This window comes from Budorcas taxicolor, chromosome X, assembly GCF_023091745.1.
Source record: "Budorcas taxicolor isolate Tak-1 chromosome X, Takin1.1, whole genome shotgun sequence".
NCBI lineage: Eukaryota > Metazoa > Chordata > Mammalia > Artiodactyla > Bovidae > Budorcas > Budorcas taxicolor.
The window spans coordinates 113,891,432-113,908,389 of record NC_068935.1 but is presented as its reverse complement, the minus strand read 5'-3'; the positions used below and the strand labels follow the sequence as shown (position 1 = coordinate 113,908,389).

The 16,958-nt window shown below is 46.0% G+C and overlaps 1 protein-coding gene across 1 annotated transcript; it reads left to right on the top strand.

Moving 5' to 3' along the window:
* The first annotated feature begins 6,496 nt into the window (after window positions 1-6,496).
* On the top strand, window positions 6,497-7,510 carry LOC128070498 (melanoma-associated antigen B1-like). Its single transcript, XM_052663803.1, has one exon. The coding sequence runs from the start codon at window positions 6,497-6,499 to the stop codon at window positions 7,508-7,510; it is 1,014 nt and encodes a 337-aa protein (XP_052519763.1).
* The last annotated feature ends 9,448 nt before the right edge of the window (window positions 7,511-16,958 follow it).

The window sequence follows — 16,958 nt, the reverse complement described above, 5'->3', positions numbered from 1 at the left end:
AGCTGAAACTCCAGTACTTTGGCCACCTCATGTGAAGAGTTGACTCATTGGAAAAGACCCTGATGCTGGGAGGGATTGGGGGCAGGAGGAAAAGGGGACGACAGAGGATGAGATGGCTGGATGGCATCACCGACTCGATGGATGTGAGTTTGAGTGAACTCCGGGAGATGGTGATGGACAGGGGGGCCTGGCGTGCTGCAATTCATGGAGTCGCAAACAGTCGGACACGACTGAGTGACTGAAATGAACTGAACTGAACTGAATGGTATATGAGGCTGAGCATCTTTTCATATGCTTGTTTGCTATCTGTGTATCTTCCTTGGTGAGGTATCTGATCATATGTTTTGTCCACTTTTGTTAGGTGTTAGTTTTCTTCTTATTAAGATTTCTTTGTATATTTTAGATTAGAGCCTTCATCAGATATGTCTTTTGCAAATATTTTCTCCCAGACTATGGCTCATCTTCTTGTTCTCTTGGTTTATTTTTATAAAGCAGAAGTTTAAAGGGAATGAAATCTAGCTTATCAATTATTTCTTTCATGGATCTCTATCACTTTTTTCTATGATGATATTTTATTGATTGATTGATTGATTGGTATATGGCACATGGGGTCTCAGTTCCCCAACCAGGGTTTGAACTCACACTCCTTGCACTGGAAGCACCATTTTTCTTTAATTTTAACTTTTTATTTTGTGTTGGGGTATAGCAAATTAACAACATTGTGACAGGTTCAGGTGAATGGTGAAGGACTCAGCCATCCATATACATGTATCCATTCGTTCCCAAACTCCTGTCTCATCAATACTGTCACATAACACATAATTAACTAAATAATTAAGAGTGATAAATAAAGGAGACAAAGAGATAATGCTCAGTAACAGTATGATCATCTGCTTGTGCAAAATTAAACACCCTCAAGTCATCAAGGCTTACAAGATTATCTGCCACTATCCCTCTCTGTAGAAAGTGAATATTTATTTAATTAAAATATTTATTTTTATTTTTATTTTTTGACAGCTCTGGGTCTTAGTTGTGACACTCGAATCTTTTTTGCCATGGGCAGGCTCTTTAGTTGTGGCATGTGAGATTTTTAGTTGTGGCAAATGAACACTTAGTTGTGGCATGTGGGATCCAGGTACCTGACCAGGGATCAAACCCAGGCAGGGAGCACAGAGTCTTAACCACTGGATTAACAAGGCAGTCCCAAAATAAAGATTTTAGAACTAACCTAAATCTGATGGCTCAGATGGTAAAGAATGTGCCTGCAATGCAGGAGACCTGGATTCGATCCCTGGGTTGGGAACATGCCCTGGAGGAGGCAACCCACTCCAGGTTTCTTGCATGGAGAAGCCACATGGACAGAGGAGCCTGGCAGGCTACAGTCCATGGGGTTGTAAAGAGTTGGACATGACTGAGCGAATAAACACACACCGTAAATCTGACTGAAGAGAAGGAATATATCAACTCTTTTTCTCTGACAGCATAACATGTATCTTGGATTCCTTGATTTGTGCTGCATTTTCCTAATCTTATATCACTTTGGGGACAGAGACCCATTTTCCCCAAGATTTGCTAGAGGGTAGCTGCTCAAATGTTGTAGGAACATGCATTTCCGAGGAAGCCTTTAATCAAGCGACAGAAGCTAATATAGGAACCTCCATGAAAGAGGACCGAGGAGACAGTCACCCCTGAATGTAAGGGTCACCCAAAGACTAAGAAGAAGAATCTCAGATCAGTAGAAAGAGCAGTCCCAGGCTGTGGTAGGTGTAGTGAGGATGATGCTGTGTAAGAGGAGTCCAGAAGGACTCGAGTTGCATCCCCACTCGGAGGCTCCAATGGACTACGATGTAACGAGGATCACCCTGACTTCCAACTTCGAATTCTGAAGGAGACTAGGACCTTGATGTAAGACAAGCAGCTTCATAAAGCAGAGAGCGGAGTTACAGGATTCGTCACGTGTCGATGTGAGGACGTGAAAGTGGACTCACAGTAGCACACACTGCATCAAAGGAGGCCCTGGAAAATCTCTTGACACTGTGGTCCCCAGGAAGCTCAGGGCACAGATGTCAAGTTGATTTCAGTCTGGAAAGGCTCAGCGCGGTGAGACCTCTGTCTAATACGATCAGCCTCATTTTCACAGAGGGAGGGACCTGAATCCAAGGAGAACCTCACGTAATAATGCTGAGCATTAGAGGGGACCCCTGGAGAGGGAGCTAAACAGAATTCTGTAAATTCTTAGCCCTAAGAGACCCAGAAGAGCTACTTCTGAGTGGTCCCCTCATTCCACCTGTGTGATCTCAGGGAGGGCAGGGCCTCCTCTAGCGGAATTGGACCCCCAGATCCACAGAAAGAGGCATCTTGACCATAACCGGACTTAAAGTGAGGACCGTCGGTACTAGTGAGAGGGCCTCCCCCAAAAGAGGGAGGCTTACAGAGTGGCGCTCCTCCTGACAAGCAGAGGTGCTCAGAGCAGTGCCCTGACTCCCCCGACTAGGGACTTCAGGAAGCAAGGGCTTTGTTTGGAGGCTGGAGGACTCAAATTCATAGATGGAGGCATCCCGAGTTCTGATAGGTTGCACAGGGTCGACTGTGAGACAGAATCCAAGGACGGGTGAATATTGAGCTACCAGGGTTTCCGTAGGTCCTTGCCCCTGCCATCATCCCTGGGAGACCCCACGTAGGACCGTATGCCCTGCCTCTCCACTTCCGCTTCTGAAGCGAGGCGCTCGACCGCTTGCTGTTGCGTCTGTTCTGCAGAGATTGATTGTCCAGAACTCGTCTGGAGCCAAGGTGAGGACATGAATGTAGCTGAAGGGAATTTCCCAACTTCTCCCAGTAATAAAAGTGACCCAGCCCCATCCCACCCCTGCAATACACAGTTTCACTGGCCCTGTCCTGAATTACAGGGCCGAGGAGCCATCTTGTAGTTGCCATGTGGAGGGCCACAGTGGGTCGGGCGGCTTTGTTTAAAGAGGGCAGCCTCTTTAGGCGAAGGGAGTAGTCTTGTTCTCAAAAGGTGAAAAGATGGAGCCGTCAGAGCTCACAGGGGTATCTCTTTGCAAAGAGGTGACTGCACAGAGGCCCCTCCTGCCGCCACTGCTGCAGGGACCTGGAGTAGCAGCCCCCAATCTTTTTGGCACCTGGGACTGGTTTCTTGGACGACAGTTTTTGCATGGGGTGGGGTGAGCTGGTGGGATGGGGCACGACGGGGTGGACAAGGAAGGGTGGGGTGGCATGGGAGTAGGGTGGGTTAGGGTAAAGGGATGGTTTTGGGATGCACATTACATTGTTACTTTATTTCTGTTTTTATTACATCTACTCCAGTTTAGATCATTAGGCATTAGATTGGGAAGGTTTGGACTCCTACCATAGGGGTCCAAATTACCATAGAGTAATTCAGGCTGAGAGAACCCGTCATTTTTGTGGTGGGGGTGGTGGCAAGCATTGGGGGTAAGGGACGTTCAGGTAGAGAAAGGCATTTATATAAAAAGGTATGGACCTAGAGAGTATTATGTATGTTAGGTGAAATAAGTTAGAGAAAAAGAAACTATATGATTGTACTTCTATGAGAAATCTGTAAAACAGAAACAGTTGTGATGCAGAGAAAAAAAAGGAGGTGGTAATTGATGGGAGTTAGGGTTGAGAGTGTGGGGGAGGAGAGAAATAGAGGAGGAAGATTAAGATGTACAAACTACCAGTTACATAATAAAAATCAATGGGTGTGAAAGGTAAATAAAGAGAAAGATAGATAAGGTAACCCCATTAGGCATAGGGAGGAGTCTCAGCCTTAGGAGGAGTCAGGCCAGGACCTTCAGAGCTAGTCAGCAGGCCTGGCATCCAAGCGGATTGCTGCACTAAGGAGCAGCCCCAGACAAGGTAGCTGGATATGGAGCCCCCAGCATCTCCTCTAGCCACTCAGGGAGGTGAGAGCTTTGCTCTGGGGCATGTAGACTCGGGTCAGCAGAGGGAAGACTCCCAAACTGGAGGCCAGAATCCTGAGTGAGGACTGAGGGAGCCCCTGACTCCAGAACTGGGGCAGGGGGTGGAGGTCAAGAGTCCTGCCCTTGTGGTTAGCAGCATAGCCCCAAATCAGTTTTGGCAGGATGTGACTCACTCTGTCACCTCTGGTCCCAGAAAGGTGAAGACCATTTCTGCAGGGTTTTGGGCTCAGATTGACAGAGGGCAGAGTCCCAGGAAGGATGCGGAGTCGAGGGGAAGATCCATACACGGTAGAGAGAGCCACATCTGATGCCGCCTCTGCTGTCAGCCCCTGGGGTCCCAGGACAGAGCTGGCCAGTTCTGGTGCCCCTGACTTCTGCCTGTGGGGTCCAAGGGAGATGAGGGCCTTGGTTTCAGATCTGGCTTCCCAAGTCAGCAGAAAACAAGGAGTCCCAGGCCATGACAGATGTTGAGGCACCAATTCTATGTGAGGAAGGAGACAACTGACTCCCCGAGAACAGAGGAGCCCACACAGAGTGCCACCTCTGCCGTCACCCTGGGAAGCCGGGTTAGAGCTCTCAGGCTGAGATACCCTCTCATTTCCTCCAAGGATGGTCTCAGGGACATTGGGATTTCAGTGTGATGGGTGAGGCCTCATTCAACATAGGGAGGAAGCCCGGTTCCTAAAAGGAGTCACAGTGGTAACATTGAATGAACATGCGAGAACCCCACCCAGAAGGAAGTAAACCACATAGTCACATCACCCCTCTCAGACCTGGGAGACCCAGGCATGGGGACCAGATGACCCCCCCTTGCTTATGCCCAGAGCCTTGCAGGGAGGTGAGGAACCTCATTGATGGGGGTATGGGTTCAGGTCCACCACTGGAGCATTTGCAGCTAGTACCAGGAGCCCAGAAGAGGACCTAAGAATTGAGGGGACCATCCAGCTACCCTGCGACAACAGAGGGCAGTGCAGAATCTCTTCCTGACTGTCTGCATCAGGAGTCCACACACAGCTGTAGCTAGAGATTGGGAAAATGTTGCTGCTTTCTAGTGGGTCTCAGGGAGATGGGGGCCTTAGTAGGAGGGGAGAGATCTCAAGTCGAGACAGAGATTTCCTGGTCTTGCCAGGAGTCACAGAGTCACAGTAAGGACCCAGAGAGATGACTTAGATGAGCACCTACCCAGAACAGTGGGGGCCTGCAAAGTCCCAGCCCCTGTCAGCCGTGGGGCACCCCAGGCAGAGGTCGCCAGATGTCACCCCTCACTTCCAGCCCCAGGAACTCAGGGAGATGTGGGCCTTGATCTGAGGCCAGAAGACTCAGGGTGGACTAAGAGAGGAGCATAGATCCCATCCAGGTGAGGACGAAAGGGGCCAGCAATGATGGAACAGTGGAGTCCCAGAGAGTCCAGCCCCTGCTGCCATCCCAGGGAGGTCAGGGACAGGGGTGACAGGAGGTGGCTCACACTTTATTTCACCTTGGGAACCTCAGTGTGCTCAGGTCGGCAGAGGGAGAATTTCTAACATTTGCCAGGACTCACGGAGAAGATGCTGAGGACTGTGGGAAACTCCCAGAATTCCTCTCACTGTCACTCCTTGGTGCCCCCAGGCATACATGGCAGGCAGAAGTGTGCCTCACTCACAGCTAACAGGGAAGTGAGCGCCTTAGTCTAATGGGTCAGCAGAGGAAGGAATCTTAGACTCTTTGAGTAAAATCTGGGGACCCATTACAGGGCCTCAGCCTCCTGCTGTAGCTCTTCAGGCCCCAGAGACCATGGGTGGTAGGGCCAGGTAGGGCCACCCTGGCTTCCCCCATTCGATCTCAGGGAGCTGTTGGCCTTGCTGTGAGGAAAGGTCCTCAAGCCAGGAGAGAAAGGAGCCCCCAGATCCTCCCAGGAGTCAAAGTGGGGACTGCGAATTTGGACTGAAGGTAGCACACTCCCCCTTCCAGCTAATCAAATGAACGCTAGAGTCTTGCCTGATCCTCCTCATTTCTTTGTGTCATTTCTAAGGGAGCTGAGGTTCTTCGCCTGAAGGGGTGGCACCAGAGGCAGGAGGGAGGGGCCCACGCCCTTGGTGTTGACAAGATGAGGACCCTGAATGGTGGAGAACCGAGTTCAGGACAGAGCAGGCCCCAGAACTGCCAGTGCCATCCACCCCTAGTGTCCATGACTCAGTTCCTTCTCATGGGTCCCAGGGAGCTTTGAGGCATCACCTTTCAAGTGGCACATGGCAGGGGTCCCGGCCCCACTAAGAGCTGATATGACAGTTGTGTGTGTGAATGAAGGGACCCGGAGGGGGCCCCACTCCCAGGATCTGCTGTCACTGGAGGCAGCCACAGGCAGGCTGAGGCTGGCTTGTGCTCACTTCTTACACCGGGTTCTCAGGGGATAGGCTGACCAAGAACAAGAGGCCAGCGGTTCCTGGAGTAGGGCTCTCCAGGAAACGGGCAGAGCAGCCTTCCCTCCATGCTGAAGGAGCTCATCCATTCATCTTCCCTTCTCCAGGTGCCAGCATCACCTACTTGGCTGCCTGCTCCCCTGCCTGCTGATAGTCATGCCTCGGGGGCAGAAGAGCAAGCGCCGTGCGCGTGAGAAACGCCGCCAGGCACGCATGGAGACCAAGGATCTCGGGGATGCTCAGGCTGCTGCCTCCCCCGCCCCTACTTCTGGGAGTGCGCCCCCGGGCCCCCCTACTGCTGATGCAGGCCAGAAGCCTCAGGGAGCTGAAGCCACTAGCTCTCCTGTTGCAGAGGCTTCACCCCCAAGATCTAAAGCACATGGCAGGCGCCAAGTTAAGGAACATAAAAATTCTTCCCAGGCCTCAACCTCTGCTAAGACCGCTCCTCCAGATCCTCTGACCAAGAAGGCAGCGGTGTTGATACATTTCCTGCTTGAGAAGTTTAAGATGAAAGAGCCCATTAGGAGGGTAGATATGCTGAAGCTTTGTCACAAAAGGTACAAGACACGCTTCCCTGAGATCCTCAGGAGAGCAGCTGAGTGCATGGAGCTGGCCTTTGGCCTTGAATTGAAGGAAGTCAAGCCGAACGGTTACTCCTATACCCTGGTCAGCAAGATAGGCCTTGTTAGTGATGAGGTGCTGAGCAGCAGCTGTGAGCTGCCGAAGAATGGGCTTTTGATGCCTCTGCTGAGTGTGATCTACCTGAATGGCAACCATGCCTCTGAGGCTGATGTCTGGGAGTTCCTGAATGTTCTGGGCATCTATGATGGAAAGCAGCATGTAATCTTTGGGGATCCCAGGAAGCTCATCACGGAAGAGTGGGTGCAGCAGAATTACCTGGTGTATCGTCAGATTCCCGACAGTGATCCCCTGAGCTATGAGTTCTTGTGGGGCTCAAGAGCCTACACTGAAACCAGCAAGATGAAGGTGCTGGAGCTTTTGGCCAAGATCAATAGTACCATCCCCAGTGCTTTCCCATTCCATTATGCGGAAGCTTTGAGAGAAGAGGAAAAGAGATCCCGAGGCAGATCTCTAGTTAGATCTCGTGCTGCTGCCAGGGCCACTGCCCGCTCCAGGTTCCCACCCAGAGATCCGTCCAGTGCCCAGTGAGTTCTCAGGCAGCTTCTTCACTTTGTTTGACCGATACTGCCAACCTTTTAAGAAGTGAGAGGCTAAAGTAGGCCTGGAAAAGTCATAATATATATTTTCTTTGTGTTCCTGTTTTACCCTGTTACCTTTCAAATGTTGTTTCGTTTCCTAGAATGTTTGTTTAGATTCAGAATCCAAGTTTACAAATGACAGTTTTGTTGTTATCTGTCAGATCTAAGAGTAAGAGTTTTGGCACTGTGTAGTAGAATTCAGAAAATTCTTCATCTTTTTTGGATCCAGAACAAGATAACATAGCTTTGGAATAGGAATTTTCTTGGAAATGTGAAAGAATGTTGTTGTTTTAAAACAGATGAAAATCAAGTAAGCTGTAGTCAAGTTTTGATCTATGTTATTCACCTTTATCTTTCTCTTTATAACATTCAGTAGTACCTTTAGCGATACACTTAGATGTTGTTAGTTTATTCAAGAATGCCAATAAAAATAAACAATAAGAAACTACATTCCTTGCTTGGTGGCTCCCTTATGCCCATCTTTACTTGAGCATCTGCTCTTCAGAAGCTTCTGTGCTGGTGAGGGTGATGCAAAGATAAAAGAGACCCTGCACCTGCCTGTAGATGTCTTGAGTATATGAGCAGTGATTCCATAAGGAAGGTGGTGTGATGATCTAAGACAAGTGACAAAAAGCAGGGAGGATGCTGGGGAGGGAGTTGGGATGAGAGCAGTGAGGTATAAGTTCTCTCAGCCTTTATTCTCTTAAACCAAAACTCTGAGGTTTGGTATTTTAGCCAAGGTCAATGGTAACATCCCAAGTGCCTTCCCACCCCATTATGAAGAGGCTCTGAGAGATGATGACGAGAGAGCCCGAGCTGCAGTCAGGGTTTGTAGTCCTGCCAAGGCCAGTGTGTGCTCCAAAGTCACTAGCAGTTCCTCCAGCCCCTAGTGAGGTCTGAGGCAACTGTTTCACTGTGTTCCACCAACACTCCCAACCTTTTAAGTTGTGAGAGGCTAAGGTGGGGCTGGAAAGCTAATCATAATATCCCATCTTTGCGTTCTTGTTCCTTCTTGGGAGGTCATTTTAAGTTGGCTGCGTGGTGGGCTGGATGAATCTGTGATAATGGTGAGCTGGGCCCAGACCCCTAGATGGTGGGCCTCAGATTTGGGAGGCTGAGACTGAAATGAGAAGCTGCCCTGAACAGTTACCCTGAGATTGTGAGTCAACCAGAGGGAATCTCCGCCTGTGGGAAAGAACAGAAGGTGTCCAGTGCTCCTGCCCCAGTGCAGGTGAACACAGTCCACAAACCAGGTGTTTGATGCGTATTATTGTCACCTTTGTGATGGGATGTTGAGACGTCACTGTACTGGCACTCTGGGCCCTGAACGGAAGGAGCCCCAGCACACTCCAAACATGAGGGTATCTCGAGTGTAATCTAGTAGACCTGCTGAGCGGGGCTAGATTTTAGTGGTGGTGAAATACATGAAAATCGGGCTGTTTTGTCGGGAGGGCTTTGGGAGGCAGGGGAGTTACTGGTCCTTGACGTAAATTCTATAAGTTTTTGCATTGCATCCTGGTAAAACGCTTGCCTCTAAATTTACTTAGGGTTACTTGTTTAGTTGCTAAGTCATGTCTGACTCATTGTGGCCCCATGGAGTAGCCTGGCAGGCTCCTCTGTCCATGGAACTTTCCAGGCAAGAATACTGGAGTGGACTGCCAATTCACAACCCAGATTGCCAGTCTTCACAACCCAGGGACTGAACTGACATCTCCTGATTGTCAGGTAGATTCTTTACCACTGAGGCACCTGGGAAGCCCTACAGTTTCTTGCTAAGCAGCAGTTTGATTGACTTAGCTTTCTTTGTTTAGAAGACCACATAGTCTCTAGTTTCTCCTGGATAAAGAACAATTTCCATAGATGAAGATAGAAATTCCTATAGATTGTCTTTCTGGTATGAAAATAAGTGTCATAAGACCTAAACATTGCCAGCTGCAGTGCCAGGTGCTGTACACAAGCTATATATGTTCTGATACTTCTGTAAGACAAGGCTTATCAAATTCACTTAGCAGACAAAGAACTTCTATTCTCCAGGCTGATAAAGTGACAGAACTGAGTGTAGAGCCTGGCCTGAATTGTGCTCGAGTCCATAATGTTTCACTCCTCCCAGTCTGAGGCTGACATTTTGTCAATTCATTTCTCTTCACACTGCCTGGCCACAATCCCCCTCGCTATAGGGGGATCCGAGAGCGCTCCTGTGGGGTCAGAGAGCCATTATGGAAACCAGCAAGGTGAAAGTCCTGGAGTTTTTGGCCAAGGTCAACTATACTGTCCCCACTGCATTCCTGCCCCTATTATGAGGCGACTTGGAGAGAGGAAGTAGAGAGCACCGGAGCCAGAGCTGCAGCTGCATTTCTCCCTGGGCGGTGATGGCCCTTCTGTGGCCAGTGCCTGCTCCATGGCTGCATCTGGCCACTCAATCTCACCTCTAGTGTGGTATGAATCCGTTCTTTACTTTGTGATCAGAAAAGCCTGTCAACCTGTGTTCCTGATATGCATCAATAACTTTTCGACTTACCCTTTTCTTGCGGGGGGTGAGGCAGTAATTTTCAAGTGATTTTCTTTTCAGTAGAAAGTTTATTTAGATTCAAAACATAAGCTTATGAATGACACGGGTCACACACTTATTGCTGTTTACCAGTTTTAGAAATAAGAATTTCGCTTTCTGAAATACAAACTGAAAAATTTTAAATCATCTGTGTGATCCAGAGCAAGATTACATGGCATTGGAATAGGGGTATCCTTGGTAATGTAAAAAACCCCACACTAAGATAGGATAAGAAGAGAACAAAAATTTAAAGTGATTCAGTTACAGGTCTAGCTTACTGTATTCAGTCTCATTCCTAAATTTCAAAGATATATACCTTTTAAATTTAGAAGCATATGTAACTTGCATTTAGGATATACTTAAATTATTAAAGAAAATGTGAGTTTATGAAAATGTAAATTGATTCAGCCACTATGGAAAACAGTATGCTGGTGCTAAGTCACTTCAGTCGTGTCTGACTCTGTGCGACCCCATAGACGGCAGCCCACCAGGCTCCGCCGTCCCTGGGATTCTCCAGGCAAGAACACTGGAGTGGGTTGCCATTTCCTTCTCCAATGCATGAAAGTGAAAAGTGAAAGTGAAGTCACTCAGTCGTGCCCGACCCTCAGCGACCCCATGGACTGCAGCCTTCCAGGCTCCTCCATCCATGGGATTTTCTAGGCAAGAGTACTGGAGTGGGGTGCCATTGCCTTCTCCAGGAAAACAGTATAGATGCTCATTTAAAAAATTGAAGATAGAACTACCATGTGATCTGGCAACTCTACTCCTGGAAATTTAGCTGAAAGAAATGAAGCCAACACCTGGAAAAGATATCTGAACCCCCCCCCCCATGTTCGTTGAAACATTGTTTACCATAACCAAATTATGAAAACAACATAACTGTCCATTAATGGATGAATGGATGAAGATAATGTCACATAGACACACACAGACACACACAAACACTCATCCTCACTCAGATATTATTTAGCCAATAAAAGAAAAAAAGGAAATCTGGCCATTTGCAGTAACACTGATGCACCTTGAGGGCATTATGCTAAGTGAAATAAGTCAGACAAAGACAAATACTATATAATCTCACTTATATGTGAAAATTTTTGAAAAATGAACTTACAGAGAATAGATTGGTGGTTGCCGCAAGTGGGGGTTGGAGGATGGATTAAATGGGTATAAGTGGCCAAACGGCATAAACTTTCACAACTTTCACTTACAAAATAAAGAAGCCCTAGGGATATTATATACAGCATGGTGACTGTAGTCAATCGTTGTTAAGTCACCAAGTGGTTTCCTACTCTCTGCAACCCCATGGATTGTAGCTTGCCAGCCTCCTCTGTCTGTGGAATTTTCCATGCAAGGATACTGGATTCAGTTGCCATGTCCTTCTCCAGGGGCTCTTCCTGACCCAGGAATCAAACCCTCATCTCTGCATCAACAGGCAGATTCTTTACTGCTGAGCCACCAGAGAACCCCATAGTTAATAATACTGTATAGTATATGTGAAAGTTCCTGAGAGAATAGATTTTTTTTAAGAGAGGTATAGTTGATGTGGGCTTCCCTGGTGGCTCAGATGGCAAAGAATCTGCGTGAAAGGCAGGAGACCTGGGTTCAATCCCTGGGTCAGGAAGAGCCCCTGAAGAAGGGAATGGTTACCCACTCCAGTATTCTTGCCTGGAGAATTCATGGACAAAGCAACCTGGTATGCTACAGTCTGTGCAGTCAAAAAGAGTTGGACAAGACTGAGCAACTAATACTTTCACTTCATTTTCATAGTTGATGTACAATATTTTATAAATTACAGATGAATAACAAAGTGATTCACAGTTTTTAAAGGTTATGTTCCATTTACAGTTATTACAAAATATTGGCAATATTCCCTTTGTTGTACAATATATCCTTGTTGCTTATTGTATACATATTAGTTTGCACCTCTTAATCTTCTGTCCCTGACCTTCCCCTCCTGCTTGCCACTCCCCACTGGTAACCACTAGCTTGTTCTCTGTATCTGTGAGTCTGCTTCATTTCCCAGGTCTGTTTTATTTTTTAAATTCTCTGTGTCAGTGGTATCATACAGCATTTGTCTTCCTCTGTCTCACTTATTTCATTAATACCGTCCAACTATTTACTGATTAATAGCATAATACCCTCCAACTCCATACATGTTGTTGAAAAATTGCAAAAGGTCATTCTTTTTAATGACTGAGTAATATTCCATTATGCACGCACACACATGCATGTGTGTGTATAGGTTGTATACATATGGATTACTTTTGTACCTTGGCAAATGTCAGTAATGCTGCTATGAACATTGGAGTGCATGGAATTTTTGAATTAGTGGATTTTTTTTCCATTTTAAACAGTAATTTAAAGTTTACTCAAGATTTAATGCAGGTTATTCTGACTTTTACATTAGCATCACATGGCATACTTCTGAGTACCTTCCTGAAAAATTCTGTTGTACTTATCTCTGTCTGTCTTATAGATCTATGCAACCTCTGGCACTGAGGAGGCTATCATTTGGATTCGGATCACATAGCAGGGAACAAATGGACACCAGAACTCTAGAAATCATGAAAGCAAGAGACCACAGTGATCTTAGAGTAGCGAGCCGAGTGCTGCCATTAGTGTTCATGTCTGGGTGATAAATTCTGTTGCAAATGCACCCTTAGGTAGTGTGATCGGGTAGTCTTTATGGAAATGAATTGTCACAGAGAATACACTGCCTTGATATGGGCTGCCATTCTTTTCCGTAATTGTGATTTGCCAATGAAATGTATCATCCCCAGCTGGACCTGCAGAATATTGTGCTGGACGGTCACTGGCCACATCACTAAGTTCCTTATTAATCCATTTCAGTGCCACAGTCTGTGCTTTTTGTCTGACTCCTCACTGTCTCAGTGTGTGCTCAAACGTCCGGCCAAAACTCCTGATTATCTGGTGGCTGGGAAGGACTATCTCTTCATCTCACACTGGCTCTGCCAGACACAGGTGCCTTCTTAATAACCAGGGAGGTTGGACTGGGGAGGGCTCCCTGGCAGAGAGTAGATGAGGCTGGAGGGGAAGGGGAGACGAGCAGTGGAAACCCTTAGACTCAGACAAGCATCGCGTACCTGACAGAGACCATTCAAATTAGTGGGTTTTTGCTTTTTTTTTTTCAGATATACACCCAGGAGTGGGATTGCTGGGTCATTTGTTTGGTCTGTTTTTAGATTTTGAGGGCCCTCCTAACTGTTATCCATGGTGGCTGCACCAATTAACATTCCCACCAACAGTGTACAGATCCTGTCCACATGTTCACCAGCATTTGTGACTTCTCTTCCTTTGAGATGATAGCCCTTCTGATAGGTGTAAGATAATACCTCATTGTGGGTTTAATTTGCATTCATATGATGATTAACGATGTTGAACATCTTTTCATGTGCCTCTCGGCCATTTGTATGTCTTCTTTGGAAAAATGTGTATTTAAGTCTTCTGCCCATTTTTTAAATTCTTTTTTTAAACTGTCAAGTTATATAAGCCATTCATATATTTTGGATATTAACCCCTTATTGGTTATATCATTGGCAAATATTTTTTCCCATATAGTAGGTTGTCTTTTCATTTTGCTGATGGTTTCCTTGCTGTGCAAAAGTTTTTAGCTTTAGTTACATCTCATTTATTTATTTTTGCTTTTATTTTCCTAGCTTTAGGAGACAGATCCAAAAAAAAATATGAATTATATCAAAAAGTGTCCCACTCATAGTGTCTTTTAAGAGTTTTATGGTTTCCACTCATATTTAGGTCTAATCCATTTTCAGTTTATTTTTGTATATAGTGTTAGAGAATATACTAATCTCATTCTTTGACAGCAACATGTCAAAAATAAGATTAGAGCCTAAACACAACTTGGTAGTATCAGAAAACTAAATATGCTTTCACATTTGAGCCAGTAATTAGAGTTTTCAGAAATTAACCCTGAAGAGACATCCACAACCATATGAAAATACTTACATATCCATGAACATGCTAACTGAAGGAACATAATATATATCCACAGAGTGGAGTACTATACAGTTATAAAAAATAATGAGCATGGTCTTTGTAAACTAATATGGAGTGCTTCCGTGATAGATATAGATATATAAAAGAATGTGGGAGTTTGGGGCTAATGTCAATGATACCAAGTCCAGTGCCTTCACATCCTGGTATGAAGAGGCTTTGAGAGCTGAATGAGAACCAGAGCCAGAGCTGCAGCCAGGGCTCCTATGGTGCCAGGGCCAGTGCACTTTCCTGAGCATGTCCAAAGCTCCTCCTACCCCTAGTGAAGTCTGAGCAGATACTTCACATTGCATTTAGAGAAAGCAGGCAGTCTTCCAGCTACCGGAGGGCCAAGGTTTTTCTCATGGAAACACAGCATATAAAGTATTTGTGTTCCTATACAATATGCACAAATTGGAGGTTTTTCTTTTTTCTATTTTTAAATGTTGCTCCTTTTAATTAAAGATGTGTTTAGCTTCAGAGTCTAAGTATACTAATGGCGCACCTCCCCCATGTACTGCAGATTAACAAGTTGAAAAATAAGAATTTTCGTATTACATGGCAAAAACTGAAATCCTTGAATCATTTCTTGTCATTTGGAACAAGAAAACATGATATTGGAATATGGATTTTGCAAAAATGGAAATTATTTCACGGTGAAGTCTGTGTAATTATCAGATACAGAAAAAAAGAAATCTTAAGAGGTATTCACTTCTTGGTTTGTTTTATTCCTTTTAGTCTTTCTTTGTAAAACTGAAATGTATATACCTGGATTGGCTTAGCTTATTTAAGAATGTGGGAGAAGTGAAATCCCAGCAAACTTCACTTCTTGCACACTTTCACTGTAATTCTTCAAATATTAATTTAGCATCTGTTCTTTGGAGGCTTCTGAGTAGTATTGGTGATGCTAAGAAAAATAAACCGAACCATTTCCTATAGGATTCTAGAGTCTAAGAGAACAATTCATATAAAGTAGCTTGTGGACAAAGATCTAGGGGCCAAATAAAAAATGAGATGTAAGGAGGTGAGGGGATTGAGGGCTTCTTCATGAGGAGTCTAGTGTAAATACACTGAGGCAAGGCACTTGGAGACTTTAGGGCAATACATGTCCATGGGAGGTAGTTTTAAGTTAGGCTGCATGTTGAGCCCACCGGGGAGGCTGTGGAAACACTAAATAGAGGCCAGACCCTCAGATGGTGGGTCTCAAAGTTGAGAGACTTAAGCCTGGAATGGAAAACTACCCTGAACAATTCCTTTTCAATTATCAGGCTTCCCAGGCAGCACAGTGCCAAAGAACCCGCCTGCCACTGCAGGAGACGTGGGTTCAATCCCTGGGTCAGGAAGATCCCCTGGAGGAGGAAATGGCTACCCAGTTCAGTATTTTTGCCTGGAGAGTCCCATGGACAGAGCAGTCTGTTCAGTCCATGGGGTAGAAAAGGGTCAGACACGACCGGGTGACTAAAGAGCAACATGAGTAGACGAGAGAGAAATCCCGCCTGGGGTGGGGGTGGATGTGCCCTGTGCTCCTGTCCCAGTGCCCGTGAACACAGTGCACAACCGAGATGTTTCATGCACAGCATCTCCAAGGAGCTTCTGTGAAAAGAGTAATAGTAGAATGAAACCGGAAACTCAGAAGCCAGTGGGCTGACACTCTTTGCTGTGAGTGGTGGAAACAGCTCATTTTATTGAAAGGGCATTCCATTCAGCGTTTCTGGCTATGTTGATAATTCCACCAAAGTCTGTGAGGTGAGTATATTTTAGGTGATGGTGAAATTGATGAAGATAGGGGCTTATTTTATTTAGTTACTTATTTATTTGGCTATGCTTGGTCTTGTCTTTGGCACACAAGATCCTTGATCTTCCTTGCAGCCTGAGAGTTCTTTAGTTGCGGCATGGGGAATGTTTCAGTTGTGGCATATACGATCTTTAGTTGTGGCGTGTGAACTATTAGTTGGGGCAAAGCTGTGCCATTTGGGACCTAGTTCCCTGATCAGCGGTGGAACCCAGGCCTCCTGCATTGGGAGTGCAGAGTCTTAACCCCTGGACCACTAAGGAAGTCTCTAGGAGTTGTTCAGATGAAAGAGCAGCCGGGAAGGAAGACAGAATTAGTCTCGGAATCAAATTTAGATTCTTGGAATTTCGTTCAGTTAAAATACTACCTCCACACTCAAAATATGATTTAGTAGTGGAAATGAAGGATTCTTTCTAAAGAGCATTTTGGACTGATTTGGTGTTCCGTGTCCAAGAATGCCACAGATTCTCTGCCATCTCCTGGATTTAAGAACTTCATCAGGGTCGGTGGTATCCTCCAGGATGAAAAGAATCATAATCATCGGAAAAACGATATTGTGTAAAGTCTCAGTGTGGTCCAGGCACTGTGCCAGGTGCTTTAGCACCATGCCACTAGCCCTACAAAAGCCACTTCACCTGAGGTTCCCCGAGTTGGGGATGGACCCAAGTGGACACAACTGATAAGAGCCAGAGCTGGGACTGGAGCGCTGGTCTGAATTTGTGCACAGCGTGTAGCCCTCCCCTTGTCCCGGCCTGAGGTGCTCATGAGTCAGTTAATTCACTGTCCTCTAGCACTCCAAAATGTATCTTGAGTGACAGAAAGAAGGACTCTGTGATGAAAACACTGGGCTGGAACACCTAGCCAAGGCAATACAAACTCCAAAATAATAAAGAGGTGTGAATAAAGGAGAGCAGGAGATACTGCTCAGTAAGCATATGATCATCTGCAGGTGCAAATTCAGACAGCCTCAAGTGATCGAGGGCTTACAAGATTATCTGGTGCTGACCTTCTATGTAGAAAGTAAACATTTTCTTTGTTTTAACT